Genomic DNA, 18,017 nt, shown 5'->3' with positions numbered 1-18,017 from the left:
CGCTGTGAAGAGTTTCAATTGGTTTTTCGTCAGCCGGCATGTCGAAATATAGTAAAATGGAGATGTAAAAAAACAGAATGAGTTTGAGAAACAATTTTTATTACGACTATGATTAAATTTTACTGAGTTTCAGGTAGAAAACACGGAAATCAGTGAAGTATCGAGCGATGCGAGCGATCAGAAGCAGAGAAGAACGATCGATGATGGCATTCGTGTTTTATAAATTGAAATTTTGTTTAAAAAATTATAGACTCTGGATTTTTGAGAAACAGATGATTCAAAAAATATGCGAATGCCATTGAAACTTCGATTGTTCGCATCGCTCCACTTTTCTTTCGATTCTTTAGCACCCTCTTACTGTCTCGTTTCTGACTATATAAATTACAAGAATAATAGGATGATTATTAGAATTGTTTTCTCTTTTTTTTCAGATTTTCAGAAAAAAATTTAGTCTGAAATTTTCAGTCCAAATGGCGACTCCAACTGAAATTGCCTATAATCGGGCCGCCCTGATTGAAAGTCTGGAATTCACGTTTTTGATGGATGAGGTCGGAAAACATCTGTCCGAAGCGATTTGCGGATTCGGTGGGTTACTGTAGTTTTTTGAATTTTTGAATATTTTGGGATTACTGTATATTCTACATGTTTTGTTTTGGGTGACCGTAGGAGGCTATTCTGTAGGGATAGCGAGTTACTGTAGGGTGTGATAAAAGTTGTGTAGGTAAAGCTACTGTGCTTTGAGGATTATTGTAGTTTAGTTGGTGACTACTGTATTTTGACTTTTGATTTCTGTATTCGAATTAAGGATTACTGTAGTTTACACGGGAATTTATGTAGTCTGGTTTAGGACTACTGTAGTTTAGTCGAGGATTACTGTACTTGAATCAGGGGCTTCTGTACTTTAATTTCGGATAAGTTTGGAATAGTTTAGTACTGTACGGACCTTGAGGTAGGCAACTGTGGGGATTACTGTAGACTACGGAGGGATAGCGCTGAATTACTGTAGCTTAACTGGGGATTACTGTAGTTTAGTTGGGAATTACTGTAACTTTCCGAAAATTCGAACTTTTAAAAATCCCAATTTTCGGAAATTCAATTTTTCAAATACCAATAGGAAAATGAATTTTTTCAAAAGCTCGGGAAATTTCTAGATTTTTTTCTGGCATTTCTGAAATTTCAGAACTTTCTTTTCAAATCTGAAAAAAACCATATTTTTGTTTTCTAAAAATAACAGGATCTTTCCCAAATTCTGTCCAAAAATGACCTTTCTAGCTCATCTGGGAGCCGAGATAGAGTTGTTTGAAGGTTGGGAGGTTAGAGACGCCAGATTACTCTGAATTTAGTATCAAATTGTTCCTTATGACATTCCACATATTTTTGTTTTAATTTCAAACATCTAGCTCATTTAGGACCCGAGATACAGTCATTCAAAGTTTAGGAGGCTAGAGACGCAGTGTGTCTCGTTGTCTGCGTCTCTCGCCTTCAAAGCTTAAAATCGCTATATCTCAGCTACTAGAAGAGCTAGAAAGTTGGTTCTTGAACAGAATTGAGGGGAACAATTTATATTTTCTGTTTGCACTTTGAAATGTCTGAAAATTTGGAAAAATATTCTGATAAATATTTATTTTGAGACAAAAAAAAAGTTTAGAATCCTTTTTTTCGAATTCATGCCCGAGACAACGAGACACACTGCGTCTCTAACCTCCCAGCGCTTCAAATCGCTGTATCTCGTCTTCTCGATGAGCTAGAAACTTGGTTTTTGGACAGAAATGTAAACTTTGATTTCTGTTTTCTTTTGAAATAAAGTTATTTTTAGGAATAATTCTGAATCTCCTCCTAATCTACGTCATCTGCCTCCGCACTCCTGTCCACATGAAATCCTACGCCGTCCTGCTCTTCAACTTTGCAATTTTCGACCTTTTGACTTGTATTGCTTCTCTTCTCGCCTGCCAAAAAACCATTTTCTCCGGATTCTCGCTGACCTACATCTTCCATGGTCCGTGTAAATATGTGGCCCCATGGCTATGCTACTTTTGCCACTGCTTCGTCTGTCACGCAATGGCTCACTCTCAATGGATTCTGCTGGTACGGTAGCTGTATCTAGGATTTCTGTAGTTTTCGAAATTTCCAGATCTCATTTATTTATCGCTACCGTATCCTTGTGGACACCGCGCCCAGTGTCAAGACCATGTCAATGATCGTCACAGGGTTCTACTCAACGTCGTTTATAGTTTTTGTGAGTGTTGGGATGAAATGTTTGAACTAAAAATATGAAAATGGAATTTGGCGTGGCTAAAGCTTCAAAATGAGTATAAACAAGCCTATTTTAAAAATTTTGGCCTTTTGGGCCGAATGACATAAAATGGTTTAGGCCATAACTGCTCGAGAAAGCAGTAGCAACACTCAAAATTAAAATATTCAGTTGGAACAGGTTAAAAGCTTCAAAATGAGTATAAACAAGCCTATATTTGAAAAATTACGATTTGGGCCCAAACGGCCTAGAATGGTTTTCAGGCCATAACACGGCTCAGATCAGAATTTTAGCTTAGAATTTTTATTGCTCAACTTGTGATAATGAGAGCTTCAAAATGAGTATAAACACTTCTATATTTGGTATTTATAGATTTTCGGGCCTAAATGGTCTGGAAGGCTTTTCAGGCCATAACTCGGCTTAAGCTAGATTTTGAGACTTGAAAATGGTCTTACTCAATTTAAGAAAATAAGAGCTTCCAAATGACTACAAACAAGCTTTTATTTGGCATTTTTGGGTTTTCGAATCAAAACGGCCTAGAATGGTTTTCAGGCCATAACTCGTCTCACAATAGATTTTGAGACTTAGGATATTTAAAAAAAACCCCGAAATGGTTTTTAGGCTATAACTGACCTGTCAAGTGGCAGAGACGACTGAAACTTGAATAATTAGTTTTACAAGGTAGGAAGCTTCAACATGAGTATAAAAAACGCCTGCTTTCTCGACTTTTCAATTTTTGGCCTAATCCGGCCCAAAAAGCCCGAAACCGAAACTTGCTCAAAATAGGGCAAGAGTATATTCATTTTTTCATTTTAAAGCTATCGACAAAGCAAATCGAGCTATGCTATTTACAGCTCTTCTACTATCTGGATATGGGAGATACCGAAGCTTTGAAACAGATCATGTACGACCTCCATCCAGATAACCATTATGAAGACGTGACAATCTGGGGAAGTAAGTAAAGGACATCTGCACACACAGAGCTACAGGCAGAAAATTTCAGATTTGACCGTCAGCGGAAATACGACGATTTTCACTATCCCATCGCTCACCGCTATCATCTATATGACCGTAACCTGCGTTCCAATCTACTTTCTGATTCATTGGTGCCGGAATAGAGTGGGCGGGGCTTGAATTTTTCAATAATTTTGCAATTTCAGACTCTGAGCATCTTGGCGAGCAGCGCTTGCAGCATGTCCGAAACCACCAAGGCATCTCATGCGAAATTGATTTTGGTGGGTTCAGCTTTGAGCTTTGAAGCTTGAAAGTGCTTCATTTAAATTTCTTTTGTTAAAAGCTTTAAAATGAGTATACTCTTGGTCTAATTTTTTTTTTGGTTTTGGGCCCTTTTGGGCCGGATTAGGCCCAAGATCTATAAATATTAAACATAGCCTCGTTCATACTCATTTTGAAGCTTTAATTTTGCTCAACGGAATAACAGGAATTTTAAGTTTCAAAATCTAGTCTGAGCCAAATTATGGCCTAAAAACCATTTCGGGCCGTTTTGGCCCGAAAAACAAAAAACGTCAAATATAGGATTATTTATATTCATTTTAAAGCTCTTATTCTTTTAAAATGAGTGATATAAATTTGAAAGCTCAAAATCTAATTTTTGCCGAGATGTGGCTTGAAAACCATTCTAGGCCGCTTAGGCCGAAAATTCAAAAATATCAAATATAGGTTTGTTTATACTCATTCTTAAGCTCGCAATTTTTAAAGTTCAGCTGTGCAGTTTTTGAATCTCAAAATCTAGTCTGTGCTGAGTTATGGCCTAAAATCCATTTCAACCTATTTAGGCCCAAAAATCCGAAAATCTCAAATCTAGGCTTTTTTATACTCATTTTGAAGCTCTCCTCCTTTCAAACTGAGTAATCAAAATTTTAAAGCTCAAAATCAAACTTATGCCAAGAGATGGCCTAAAAACCATTCTAGGCCCATTAGGCCGGAAATCGAAAAATCTCAAATATAGGCTTGTTTATACTCATGTTGAAGCTTCTAACCTGTTGAGACTGACACTTTTACTTTTAACCGTCTTCGCTTCTTTTCGGGCCAGATATGGCCTAAAAACCATTCTAGGTCCATTAGGCCGAAAATCAAAAAATCTCAAACCTATGCTTGTTTATACTCATTTTGAATCTCTCATTGAGCCGAATTCAAATTTCCCATCCATAAATTTTAGGCCCTCTCCATCCAAGCCACAATCCCATGCTTCTGGCTCCTGGCCTCGGCGATCTTCACTCTCGCCGAGTTCGGCGTCATTTCCGGTCCGATTCCTGAAAATATGACTTTCCGGCTAATGGACTGTATTCCATCGTCCAGTCCTCTCGTCGCCTTCATTTTCATCGCTCCGTACAGGTAATTCTAGGCCGGCAACAAAATTTTTTTAAATTTTTCCAAAATTATCTTCTTTGCATGTTTTAGACCTCCTTGGCGAAGGTAGGAACCCCCTTCTGCATGTCCATCTGTGTGTCTGTTTATCCCGCAAGTAAGTAGAAATGTCCCTCTGTGCATCCCGATGTACTTTAAAAAAGTTTGAAAAAGAATAAAAAACTTGTGCCACCTAAGGGGATCGAACCCCCGGCCTTCTGCATGACGGGCAAAAGCGTAAGCCATTACTCTACGCGCGCACACTTACCCGAAAGTGGTGGACGGCGTAGATAAAGATGGGAGCGCGCGGGAGTTTTTGAAAGGGGAAGGGGAATTTTAAAAAATTTTTAAAAAGCCCTGAATTTATTTTTCAGAGAAGGCCTAATGCGTCTAATCTCGAAAACTGGCATCTATCGGAAATCGACACAAAACCAAGTTTCCAGTGTCGTCGAGGTTTGTAGTCTTTGTAGTCTTTGTGGTTTCATTTTTTGAGTTTTGGAAATTGTATTTTAGAAAACTCAAAATTTGGGAATTCAGCCGACCACCCAAGCGACCGTCCAGTCCACCAACCAACAACGTGCGAGAGATTTGGCATGAATTCGAACAAAAAAAATTGATTCTAAACTTTGTTTTCGTCTCAAAATAAATATTTTTTAGATTAGTTTTTCCAAATTTTCAGGCATTTCAAAGTGCGAACAGAAAATATACATTGTTCCCCTCAATTCTGTTCAAGAACCAACTTTCTAGCTCTTCTAGTAGCTGAGATATAGCGATTTTAAGTTTTGAAGGCGAGAGACGCAGACGACGATACAAACTGCGTCTCTCGCGCGCGGCCAGAGAGACGCAGACAGCTAGAGTGTCTAAACTTCAAATGGCTATATCTCGGGTTCTAGAAGTGCTAGAAAGTTGGTTCTTTGACAGATTTGAAGAGAAAATTGTCTATTTTGCATTCACATTTTAAAATCTGAGAAATGTCTTTTTTTAAGTTCGGAATTTCTAAAATTTTGAAGATTTCTATCAATGCAGCGACCTAAACATTGAAAACACAAAATTGAGACAAAAAAAACCATATTTTTGAACCAGAAACTATTTATTTTGATCAGAAAAATTGAATTCAGAGCTCAAAAAAAAAAAATATCTCGAAAATCCCAATAAATTTAATTCCAAACATTTTTCTTTATATGCTCATCCATTGTTTGACGAGTACTTGTGACTTGTTGAATTTTTGTAATCCGGCTAGAATGGGACAATCGGATACGGTAGACCAGGAGAATCGGGAAGAGAGAGAGGCGGCGAAGGGAATTGTCTGAAAAATGCAAAATTTTATGAAATGCGCTCCACAGACAACTTACATATAACCAAATGACAATAAAATAGTACTGCTCCCATGTGAAAATTTCTCGAAAAGATTTCAGCTTAAAAATTCCGAATGAATAAACAAACATGAAGATAAATTGAATGAGAGCCAGAAAACAAATGGTTTCGGTTGAATCTAAAACCTCTTGTTTACGAAATCGTGGACCAACCACAAATGGTGTTCCGAAAATTATATTTTAAAATGTAAACAGAAAGAAGACAATTTTCTCTTCAATTCTGTCCAAGAACCAACTTTCTAGCTCTTCTAGAACTCGAGATATGTCGATTTGCAGTTTTCAGGGCGAGAGACGCAGACAACGAGACACGCTGCGTCTCTCGCGCGCGGCAAGGGAGACGCAGACAGCTAGAGCATCTAAATTTCAAATGGCTATATCTCGGGTTCTAGAAGAGCTAGAAAGTTCGTTTTTGTATAGAATTGGAGTGAAAAACTTCTGAAACTTTTATCTTTCACTGAAAATGAAAGTTTTTCTGGATTTTTTTTAAATAATCAAGAAAATCTGGGAAAACCTCTTGAAACCACACTTGTAACGGGCCGGGCCGGGGTTTTTTTTTTCCATATTTCGAAGGCGCGGCCAGTCGTTTCACAAGTTTTTAAATTTTCAAAAAACACATAAGGGGTTTTCAAGTAGGCTCGAAATCGATATTTCTATCACAAAAATTGTTTGAAACTTATTCGGATATTTTTTCCAAATTTTCAGAATTTCAGCTGTAAACACAAAATAGGCATTTTTCTCTCCAATTCTGCTCAAAAACCAACTTTCTAACTCTTCTAGAACTCGAGATATAGTGATTTGAAGTTTTCAGGGCGAGAGACACAAACAACGAGACACACTGCCTCTCTCGCGCGCGCCAAGAGAGAAGCAGACAGCTAGAGCGTCAAAATTTCAAATGGCTATATCTCGGGTTCTAGATCAGCTAGGGACTTGGTTTTTTGACGAAAATGAACCTTAGAAATTGGGAAAAATGATGAATGTATCAAATTTTAGAAGATATTTTTCTGGTTTCCTGAAATCCCAGATTTTAAGGGATTATCCGATGTTCTTTGTTTTTGTTCTTGTCTAGTCATTAATGCACTCAGCTTTTTGATTGTTCGTGAGACAATTCCAGAATTTCCTAAATTATTTTTATTTTCCCAGAAGGTTCCAGAAGTTCCTTTTTTGATTTTCCAAATTAATAGAATTTTTGCCTGTGTAGTTTCTTGCGAAAATACTGATAAAAAACTGGGAGAAAAAGTAAAATTTCAGTGAACCGGAAAACTAAAGTTTTGGATCAACACCAATGATTCACGTCATCAGAGGAAGATGAAAATTTTCAAATTTTGAATCTTCTCACGAATTCTCATAAAAGAAAGAAATGAGTGCAATTATGACAAAACCAGGAACGAAATAATCAAAATCGGAATTTGCAAAAAAGTTTGAAAGAACTAATTTCTGGAAATCTGGAAATTTTCCAAAAAATTCAAGCAAATCCGAACAATCAAAAATTTCTAAAACTCTGAACTCTATTTTTGATACATTCATCATTTTTCCCAATTCTTGAGCTTCATTTTCGTCAAAAAACCAAGTTTCTAGCTTTTCTAGAACCCAAGATATAGCCATTTGAAGTTTAGACACTCCAGCCGTCTGCGTCTCTCTTGTCGCGCGCGAGAGACGCAGTGTGTCTCGTTGTCTGCGTCTCTCGCCTTCAAGACTTCAAATCGTTTTATCTCGACTTCTAGAAAAGCTAGAAAGTTGGTTCTTGGACAGAATTGGAGAGAAACTAAATAGACAAGAAAATTTTAATTCCGAAAATCAGAAAAGGGACTTCTAGAACTTTCTGGGAAAATAAAAATAATTTGGGAAATTACGGAAATTTCTCACGAAAAATCAAAAAGTTGAGTGCATTAATAGACGAATTGGGAAATTCGAAAATTCAAACTCCCCAAACGAGTGATTTCCCAATTGTGAGCGCATTCCATGGCGACTTTTTTGGGTCTGAAAATTTGAACTTTGGGAAAAAAAAATTTTTTTGAGTTTCAGAAAAATAGTAGGTCTTCAAAAATTCGAAAAAAGAAGTTTGGAATATTCCGGAACTTTTTGCAGTTAAAAAGTTTGATTTTTTGAAATTTTTTGAATTTCAGAATTTCAGAATTTTGAAATTTTCGGATTTTTGAGTTCTTGGATGTTGAATTTTTAGTTTTTAGAGCAATCTGAAAATTAAAAAAAATTTTTTTTTTGGAAAAATTTCAAATTTCAAGAAATTCGGAACTTTCCGGAACTTTTCTGAATATTAGAAACTCAATATATCAGAATTTCAGAATTTCAGATTCTCAGAATCTCAGAATCTCAGAATCTCAGAATTTCAGAATTTCAGAATCTCAGAAATATTCAGAATTTCAGAATCTCATAATCTGAGAAACTCAGAATCTCATAATCTCATAATCTCAGAATCTCTGAGTTTCAGAATTTCTGAATTTCTGAATATCAGAATCTCAGAATCTCAGAATACAGAATCTCAGAATTTCTGAATTTCTGAATTTCCGAATTTCTGAATTTCTGAATTTCTGAATTTCAGAATCTCAGAATCTCAGAGTCTCATAATCTCAGAACCTCAGAATCTCAGAGTCTCATAATCTCAGAATCTCAGAACCTCAGAATCTCAGAATCTCAGAATTTCAGAATTTCAGAATTTCAGAATCTCAGAATTTCAGAATCTCAGAGTCTCATAATCTCAGAATCTCAGAACCTCAGAATCTCAGAATCTCAGAATTTCAGAATCTCAGAATCTCAGAATTTCAGAATTTCGGAATTTCAGAAAACTTTTTTTTGGAAAATGAAATCTCGAAGAACGAGTGATTTTAAGCACATTCAACGCTCATTCATCTAGAAAATCCCTTTTAACTTTATACTCCCCCCACGACCTCCTACTGACCTCCTTTTTCTGGCTCACTTAATTTGGAAATCATAATAAAAAATCTAAAAATAACTTTTTAAATGAAAATTCAAAAAAAAAATTTATTTAGAGATAAAAATTCCAGAACCTTCTCTGAAAAGCAAAATAATGAGTAAATTCTTCTGATTTTTCTAGACATCTCCGAAAACTTTTGACTCACTCGTGTGGAAATTTTCCCTTCCCGGTACACATTGGAAAATCAGCAATCGAATTTTTTTTCATAAATTTTGAGACTTTCGAATTTTTGGATATTTTAAACAAATGAGGAAGATCTGCAGAAATTGATGATCAGAGATTAATTTGATTATTTTCGAAAAATCAGAAATTAAAAATTAAAAGTTGGTGGGTGGAGGTGATTGAAATTTTAAAAAAACACACATTTTCAGGCTTCGCGTCACTTCGAAACCGGACATTTCGAAACTATGTGACACTTCGAAACCAGTCAGTTCGCAACCAGTCATTTCGAAACTGCGACACTTCGAAATCAGTCAGTTCGGAACTATGTGACACTTCGAAACCAGTCAGTTCGCAACCAGTCATTTCGAAACTGCGACACTTCGAAATCAGTCAGTTCGGAACTATGTGACACTTCGAAACCAGTCAGTTCGCAACCAGTCATTTCGAAACTGCGACACTTCGAAGCCGGGCATTTCGAAACCAGTCAGTTTGAAACCAGTCAGTTCGAAACCGGACGTTTCGAAACTAAGTGGCACTTCAAAACAAGTCATTTCGAAACCAATCATTTCGAAGCTGCGACACTTCGAAACCAGTCATTTCGAAACCGCGTCACTTCGAAATCAGTCAGTTCGGAACTATGCGACACTTCGAAACCGGGCATTTCGGAAATATGCGACACTTCGAAATCAGTCAGTATGAAACCAGTCAGTTTGAAACCAGTCAGTTCGAAACCGCGACACTTCGAAACCAGTCATTTCGAAACTAAGTGGCACTTCGAAACCAGTCATTTCGAAACTATGTGACACTTCTAAACCGGGCATTTCGGAAATATGCGACACTTCGAAATCAGTCAGTGTGAAACCAGTCAGTTTGAAACCAGTCAGTTCGAAACCGCGACACTTCGAAACCAGTCATTTCGAAACTATGTGACATTTCGAAACCAGTAATTTCGAAACCGGGAATTTTGAAACCGGTCATTTCGAAACTAAGTGGAACTTCGAAACCAGTCAGTTCGGAACTATGTGTCACTTCGAAACCAGTAGCTCGAAACCGCGACACTTCGAAACCAGTCATTTCGAAACTATGTGACACTTCGAAACCGGGCATTTCGGAACTATGCGACACTTTGAAATCAGTCAGTACGCAACCAGTCAGTTCGAAACCGCGACACTTCGAAACCAGTCAGTTGTACATTTAGTAGTTTCTAAATGACTAGTTTCGAAGTGTCGCGGTTTCGAAGTGACTGGTTTCGAAGTAGCCCATTTTCAGAAAGAACGTCTGTGAAAAAATCTGAAAAAAAGATGAATTTAGAAAATTCAGAACAGCGAACATCAAAAAGTTTTTGAAATTTCATAATTTCTAACTTCAATTTCAAAAAAAATGAAATTCTGGAATTCTGAAGTTTATTTAAATTTTTGAATTTTCAAATTTTTGAAATCCTGAAATTTCTGAAAATTCAACAAATTTCTAACCCATTTTTTCGTATTTTTTTTAACTACACAAAAATCCTCGTGGTTTTGAACTTAAAATTCTATAGATTTTCAAAAATCCAAAATTATTAAATTCATTTTTTAAATAAAATATTGAAAATCAGTTGCAAAAACGATGCAAGGAGGAAGAAGAGATAATTGGATAACGATTCAAATCATTAATTTTTTGATTTTTGGAATTTCTGTTCAAGCTGGGAAACCAAATATTACGGTAGGTCATTGTTATAATTTCGCAAAAAAAAAAATTAAAAATTACAAATTTTTGAATTTTCGGTTTTTTCAATTTTCAACTCAAAATTTTCAGCTCTGTCGTGATGTCCCATCGACATGGTCCAACATCTCAACACCAGAAGTAGTTGTGCTCCGTGAGCACAATCTAGACGACATTCGAATGACGTCAGCATTAGACGACGTGGAATGTTGGATTCAGAAGAAGTTCCACGTGGCAAATCAAGAAGTGGTGCGAGTGGAAACGAAAGGAGATAATGAGACAATTTGCTACGCGATTAGTACGGTAGATGTGAAGAGAGGACAAATGATTGTGGTGATTAGTGAAGGACAAAGTGCTCAGAATTGTACACCGAATATTTATGGACCACTTCCCAATGTTTTGAATGTAAGGAGGGATTTTAAAAATATGTTTGAAATATCTGGAATTCCAGAAAAATTAGAAAATCTGAAAATTCCAAAAATTTCCAAAAATTCTGGAATTCTGGAATAGAGAAATTCTGAAAATCGAATATTCTGAAATTCGGAAATTCTGAAATTCTGAAATCCTGAAGTTCTGAAATTCTGAAATTCTTAAATTCGGAAATTCGGAAATTCTAAAATTCCGAAATTCTGAAATTCGGAAATTCTGAAATTCTGAAATTCTGAAACTCTGAAATTCTGAAATTCTGATTTCAGATCAAAATGTTCATCGACGGATCAAAAAACTCCTCAGTTCGTCGCATGGAAATTTCGTTTCAAAACCCGGTGGCCATTTGGGTGTCCAATTTGATTTTCTCGNGGAGGACAGTGGTTTCGAAAATCCAGAAAACGATTCGATTCTTTTTTGAATTGAATTCTGAAAATTCGGAATATTCTGAATTGATTTCTGGAAACTTTTGGACCCCAAAAATTCGGCTGCCACCTGCCACGTGGCAATTTCAGAAAATTATGGAAAAAATGGACCAGACGATTCCGTGGTGGGTGATACTGTCGGTGATGCCAATGGTCTTCTTTGGAATTTCGGTTTCGTGCTATTTGGTTATTCAACCGGTTTGTTTTCTTCTTAATTTTTGAAACTCTGAAATTCTGAGATTCTGAAATTCTGAGATTCTGAGATTCTGAGATTCTGAGATTCTGAAATACTGAAATTCTGAAATCCTGACATTCTGAGATTCTGACATTTCGAAGTTATCGGAATTTTTCGATAATTTGAAAATTATAGAATTTTCGGAATGTTCGGGATTTCTGTATTTTTCTAAAATTTCTGGAACTTTTGGAATTTTTCAGATTCCTCGGAATCTCTGAAACTTTCGTAATTTTAAAGCTCTGGAATTTTAGAATTTTCCGATTTTTTCTCGAGACTTTCACATTCTTCGAAAATTTTGAATATAGAAATTTTTTTTTCGAAATATCTTTTTCGAAAATTTTGGTTATTCTGATATGTCGGGATATCAATTTTTCAAAAAATCCAAAAAATTGAAAATTCCAAAAATTCAAGAATTCAAGAATTAAAAATCAAAATATATCTGAAATCTAAAATTCTGAAATTGCAAACACACAATTTCGAAATTTGATCAAATTCAGAATCCCGGAATAACTAAAATTTCAGAAAAACTTTAGAAAAATCAGAATGTTGGAGAATGTTGAGGATATCAAAATTCTCGTAATTTCATAATTTTTTAATTTTCCAAAAAATCTGAAATTCCTTTCAGCGTGGCGGTCTAACATACACCGACGAAGAAGTCGATTTTCAAATTCAAGAAGTCGATTCGGCTTCTCGTGTCAACGTCATCCAACCACCAGCACCTCTTCAGAATCTCTCATTTAAAACTGCTCAAGCTCTGCCACGAACGTCTTCAAAAACGACGACGTCGTCTTCTGAATCAGATGACGTGGAACCACCGATGAGAACGGCCAAGGAGGAGACAGAAAACCACCCGAAAACTGCAATTTCCGGAGAGATTCCCGAAAAAATGAATACAGCAATTTCGGAAAAATCAACGAAAACTATGCGTCTATCGGCTACTGTAACTAATACTACTGCTGGAAATTCGGCTGAAACGATTTCTTTGAAAACTGGAAGAGATTAGAATAAATGTTTTTTTTTCTCTTGAATTTGGATTTTTTGGATTTCTCAAGAAATTCGAAGTTTTGGAACTTTTGAAAATTTTCGGAATTTGGAATTTAGGATCTTTGTTTATTGTCAGATTTTTTTTGAGTAGGAATTTTCGATTTTCGGATTCTGAAACTTTGTGCTTCTGAAATTGTGAAGTTCTGAAATTCTGAAATTCAGAGATTCTGAGATTCGGAAATTCTGAAATTCTGAGATTTTGAGATTCCAAGATTTTAAGATTTTAAGATTCTGAGATTCTGAGATTCTGAGATTTTGAGATTCCAAGATTCTAAGATTTTAAGATTCTGAGATTCTGAGATTCGAAAATTCTGGGATTCTGAGACTCTGAGAATCTGAGATTCTAAGATTTTAAGATTCTGAGATTCTGAGATTCTGAGATTCCGAGATTCTGAGATTCTAAAATTTTGAGATTCTAAGATTCTAAGATTTTGAGATTCTGAGATTCTGAGATTCTGAGATTCGGAAATTCTGAAATTCTGAGATTTTGAGATTCCAAGATTCTAAGATTTTAAGATTCTGAGATTCTGAGATTCTGAGATTTTGAGATTCCAAGATTCTAAGATTTTAAGATTCTGAGATTCTGAGATTCGAAAATTCTGAGATTCTGAGACTCTGAGAATCTGAGATTCTAAGATTTTAAGATTCTGAGATTCTGAGATTCTGAGATTCCGAGATTCTGAGATTCTAAAATTTTGAGATTCTAAGATTCTAAGATTTTGAGATTCTGAGATTCTGAGAACTGAGATTCTGAGATTCTGAGATTCCGAGATTCTGAGATTCTGAGATTCTGAAATTTTGAGAATTTTTGAATTTTAGAATTTCCAGATTTCAGATTCAGGATTTAGAATTTTTGACATTCTGAAATTCTGAATTTCAGAATTTCGGAATTATTGAAAACTATAAAATCCTGAGAAATCTGGGTTTCAGACCTTAAAAACTTGAAAGCTCTGAAATTTCGAAATTTCAGAATTTCAGAATTTCCCTGAAATAGTTCCCAATTCTCTCCGATCAAAAATCACTGATTATATTTTTTTTTTCGGCGAATCTCATTGTTATTACTTCCTTATCACTTCCTTCCTTGTCTTATCAACTGCCTCTGATCTAATTTTTTCCGTATAAAAAGGATCAGAATATCTGTTGAAAAACAAATTCTTGATTCAAAATGGTTTTTCTCCTATTGCTCATCTTTATTTCTACCGTACTGTCTTCTCAAGAACTGTATGCACCACCAATTCTTGTTGGTGGATCCTATGTGCTTTCTACAAATTACGAAGGAGCCAAAAATTCTTCGACTGGAATTAAAAGATTATTGAATTCTGAAACTGAGGACACATGGCAAGTTTTTCATTTTTGTACAAAAGATGGGCAGAACAAGGACAAGTGTGGCGCATGGGTGGATAAGGTGATTTCGAAATTTTGAAAAATTGAAATTCTGAAATTCTAAGATTCTGAGATTCTGAGATTCTGAGATTCTGAGATTCTGAAATTCTGAGATTCTGAAATTCTGAAACTCAAAAAAATCTGAAATTCAGAAATGTTGAGATTCTGTAACTTCGAGACTTTGAAATTATGAAAATCTGAGATCCTGAGATTCTGAGATTTTGATATTCTGAGATTCTGAGATTCTGAGGTTCTGGGATTCTGAGATTTTGAAATCCTGGATTTCTGAAATTCTGAAATTCTGAAATTCTGAGATACTGAGATTTTGAGATTCTGAAATTCTGAGATATTGAGATTTTGAGATTCTGAGATTCTGAGATTCTGAGATTCTGAGATTCTGAGATTCTGAGATTCTGAGATTCTGAGATTCTGAGATTCTGAAATTCTGAGATTCTGAAATTCTGAGATTCTAAGACCCTGAAATTTGGAAATTCTGAGGTTCTGAGATTCTGAAACTCTTGAAATTTGAAGAATTCTGCATTTCTGAAATTGTGATATTTAGAAAATTCCGAAAAATTCCGAAAAATCTGAAAAGTGCCCAAATTTTTACAAAACTTCGAAAACTTCACTATGTATTTCAAAAATTCTGAAATTTTAAAAAAACTCGAATTTTTCAGAACGGCAAAAAAATCGCGGGAGCCAACAACAATGTGAAAGAAGTGGAGGACGGTACGGAAATTTCAAAAATGCAATTGTCGGATTCTGGAAGATATTCACGTCATCCATCTGATCCAGTGAAGGAAGCTCTGGAATGGGTTGTAGTCTCTGTGCAGGAAGGACCAAAACCACCACCACATACTTATTGATTTTTTTTCCAAAAATTTGTGTAAAATTTTTAATAAAATGTCATACTTTACTTTTTGAAAAAAATCTTTATTAAACTCTAACAAAAAATCCACTAATCAAACAAAATAGATCGGTTGATCTTTCTTAAACTTCCGATGATCCTGCAGCGGATCGATAACACTTGAAGGTCGTGATCCATGCGAACTGACAGATCGGATTTCCTTCTCTTTCTTCAAAATTGGCTCCAATTTGATTTCAGGCGTGCTAATTCTCTCCACCACATCCTCTTCCAACTTTCCATGAACCCAAAATGTTTCCATAACTCCTTTCCCTTTAATTATAACCTCTCCTCGAGAACTAGTCTCATATTGGTGGGGATAATGAGAGGTTAAAAGAGAATGAGCCGCTTCTGACATATGGATTTGAGATGGTTTTCCATTTGATTCCATTCTGGAGGCTGTGTTCACTGTGTCACCGAATAGACAGTAACGGGGCATCGACAAACCGACCACACCAGCTACGCAGGGTCCTGGAAAGTTATAAATTTTACAGAGTTAGGAGCCTTTGTATCTCTCTCACCACTGTTAACACCAATCCTCAATTCGACCTGCTCTCTTGGCAAGTGTGGAATTTTAAATTTCCTACAGTATTCCATAAATTGAAGGGACATGTCCACGATTTGTCTGAAAATCTCAAATTTCAGCAAATGCGCTCTAATGACAAAACAACTCACTTAATATGTGCATAACCATTTCTAGTGGGTAGTCCAGAAACACAAAGATATCCATCACCAATCGATTCGACTTTATAAACGCCGTGCTCTTCGATGATTGTATCAAAATTACTGTACAAATCATTGAGCAAATTCACCACTTGAAACGGTGAACACTTTTGAGATAGTTGTGTGAATTTGACGACATCCGAAAAGAATACGGTCACTGAATCGAATCCCTCCGGTTCCACGGTTTGACCAGCTTTTAGGCGTTCCGCTACTTGTCTGGAATATTGCAAACTCTGGGATAATTTATCAGAAAAATTGGCACGTCATCAGCTTTTTTTTGGCGCAAAAATCAGCTTTCTAGGCCTTCTAAAAGCTGAGGTACCGCTATTTGAAGTTTGGAAGAGACGCAAACGACGAGACTGCCTGCGTCTCTCATTTCTAAAACTTTGAACAACCGTATCTCAGCCCCTAGTGTAGCTAGAAACTTGGTTTTTTTTCCAATTAATACATAAAATTTAGTGTTTCAATAAATTAGTGTCAAATTGTCTGTGCCTCTCCTCCAAATGCCTCTATCTCGATTTCTAATTGCGCTAGAAACTCGGTTTTTGTGCAAACTCGTACCTTGGCAACATTCTGCTCAACAAAATATCTGCCTTCTTCTTCTCCAATGTCAATTCCTTGGTCCTCTCCTCCACCTCCACCTCCAAAGTCTGTGTGTACTCTTCCAACATATTGAACACATGATCCATCAAATTCGATTTCGATTTTGGCTTCAAACTTTTCAGTGTCCCACAAATACTTTCAGAATTCGGACGGTCCTCTGGATCTTCTGCCCAACAATCTTTGACCAAGCGAATGAGGTCTGGGTTCACATCAGGAATGTCGGTGATAAGTTCTGGGCGGATCGGAAATACACCCCCTTTTTTGACCATGTACACAATTTCTGAAAGTTTCGGAATGTGATGGAAAACATAGAGCTTCTAAAATGATGAAGATCATAAAAAAAAGAAGCTTCTAGGTCATCTAGAAGCCGAGATACGGCTCTTAGAAGCTTTGAAGAGACGCAGACAGCTAGCGTGTCTCGTTGTCTGCGTGTCTCCAAAATTTCAAAGCACTGTATCTCGGTGTCTAGCTAACCTAGAAACCTGAACTTTTCTGAACGCCTACCTTCAGAATCCTCCTTCCTGTCCAAAAAATCCCATGCCTCCTTTTTAGTCAATATCTCCGAGGCAACAATTGCAAATGAGTACACATCGGCACTCGGATCCATTTGGGATACTGTAAGTGAGCCACGTAGCACTTCTGGGGCGACCCACAAAAGTCGTTTCTTGGGTGGGATCTCATTTTCGACAAGATTTTCAATTCCGAATTCGGCGAGCTTCACTTGCCAGGAGTCATTTACAAGACAGGTGGCGGAACGGAGGTTTCCATGGAGGCGGAGGAAGGATTTGTGGAGATAGTTGAGACCCTGAAAGTTTAAAACTTTATAAAGATGAAAAAATATTTTATGAGGATTTAAACTCAGCTATCAGAGCTCAAATCGGTCAATTTCAGGCCAAGTTACAGCGATTTAACTTTTAGATCAACTTGCTAAAAACGCATTGAAAAATGTAAGGATAGAAAACACAATAAAATTTCAGACAATTCAGTAGAAAAATCAAGCGGTCCATAATTTCGACTTTTTCAGATTCAAAAAAAAATTAGAGCTTGTGATTTTGGATTCAAAAAAATTGACATGTCATCAGCTCTGTTTGGCGCAAAAATCAGCTTTCTAGACCGCCTGGGAGTCGAGATATAGCCAATTGAAGTTGTGAAGAGACGCAGGCAGTTAGGGTGTCTCCTTGTCTGCGTCTCTAGTCTCTAAAGCTTCAAAACACTATCTCGGCCGTTGATTTGATGCAAAAATCAACCTTCTAGCTCTTCTAGAACCCAAGATAGGACCACTTGAAGTTTCCGAGGTTAGAGACGCAGTGTGTCTCGTCGTCTGCGTCTCTAGCCTCCTAAACTTTGAATCGCTGTATCTCCGCTCATAGAAAAGCTAGAAAGTTGGTTTTTCTTGTAAATCACCCAATTTAGAACAAGTTTTCTGGTCATATATGTAGTTTTCATTTGAAAAAAAACTTTGAAAAAAAA

The 18,017-nt window shown here is 36.4% G+C and overlaps 5 protein-coding genes across 5 annotated transcripts in view; 3 read left to right on the top strand and 2 right to left on the bottom strand.

Annotated features, from left to right (window-relative positions):
• Positions 1 to 470: 470 nt before the first annotated feature.
• Positions 471 to 5,215, top strand: Cbr-srd-1 (the record flags this gene model as incomplete). Its single annotated transcript, XM_045241718.1, has 9 exons — positions 471 to 585; positions 1,817 to 2,085; positions 2,132 to 2,236; positions 3,106 to 3,205; positions 3,255 to 3,370; positions 3,412 to 3,486; positions 4,431 to 4,606; positions 4,993 to 5,071; positions 5,132 to 5,215. 9 exons carry the CDS (start codon positions 471 to 473, stop codon positions 5,213 to 5,215), a joined length of 1,119 nt encoding a protein of 372 aa, XP_045091731.1.
• A 560-nt stretch (positions 5,216 to 5,775) lies between these two features.
• CBG00844 lies at positions 5,776 to 6,007 on the bottom strand (the record flags this gene model as incomplete). Its single annotated transcript, XM_002629594.1, has 2 exons — positions 5,776 to 5,924; positions 5,971 to 6,007. 2 exons carry the CDS (start codon positions 6,005 to 6,007, stop codon positions 5,776 to 5,778), a joined length of 186 nt encoding a protein of 61 aa, XP_002629640.1.
• Positions 6,008 to 10,708: 4,701 nt separating this feature from the next.
• Positions 10,709 to 12,893, top strand: CBG00845 (the record flags this gene model as incomplete). Its single annotated transcript, XM_045241717.1, has 4 exons — positions 10,709 to 10,804; positions 10,898 to 11,209; positions 11,746 to 11,853; positions 12,516 to 12,893. The coding sequence occupies 4 exons, from the start codon at positions 10,709 to 10,711 to the stop codon at positions 12,891 to 12,893; spliced, it is 894 nt and encodes a 297-aa protein (XP_045091730.1).
• A 1,206-nt stretch (positions 12,894 to 14,099) lies between these two features.
• CBG00846 lies at positions 14,100 to 15,183 on the top strand (the record flags this gene model as incomplete). The annotated part of the gene is made up of 2 exons (XM_045241716.1): positions 14,100 to 14,276; positions 14,995 to 15,183. The coding sequence occupies 2 exons, from the start codon at positions 14,100 to 14,102 to the stop codon at positions 15,181 to 15,183; spliced, it is 366 nt and encodes a 121-aa protein (XP_045091729.1).
• Positions 15,184 to 15,740: 557 nt separating this feature from the next.
• Positions 15,741 to 18,017, bottom strand: part of Cbr-gcy-1 — a gene marked incomplete at both ends in the record, with an annotated part of 89,932 nt that continues 87,655 nt past the window's right edge. The window contains 2 exons of the mRNA XM_002629597.1: positions 15,741 to 15,846; positions 15,897 to 16,177. Coding sequence (XP_002629643.1) covers positions 15,741 to 15,846; positions 15,897 to 16,177 — 387 coding nt within the window. The remainder of the gene's footprint in view (positions 15,847 to 15,896; positions 16,178 to 18,017) is intronic.

This window comes from Caenorhabditis briggsae, assembly GCF_000004555.2.
Source record: "Caenorhabditis briggsae complete genome, chrII, whole genome shotgun sequence".
Taxonomy (NCBI): Eukaryota; Metazoa; Nematoda; class Chromadorea; order Rhabditida; family Rhabditidae; genus Caenorhabditis; species Caenorhabditis briggsae.
Note: the sequence above shows the minus strand (reverse complement) of the source record. Positions and strands in the feature narration are given on the sequence as shown.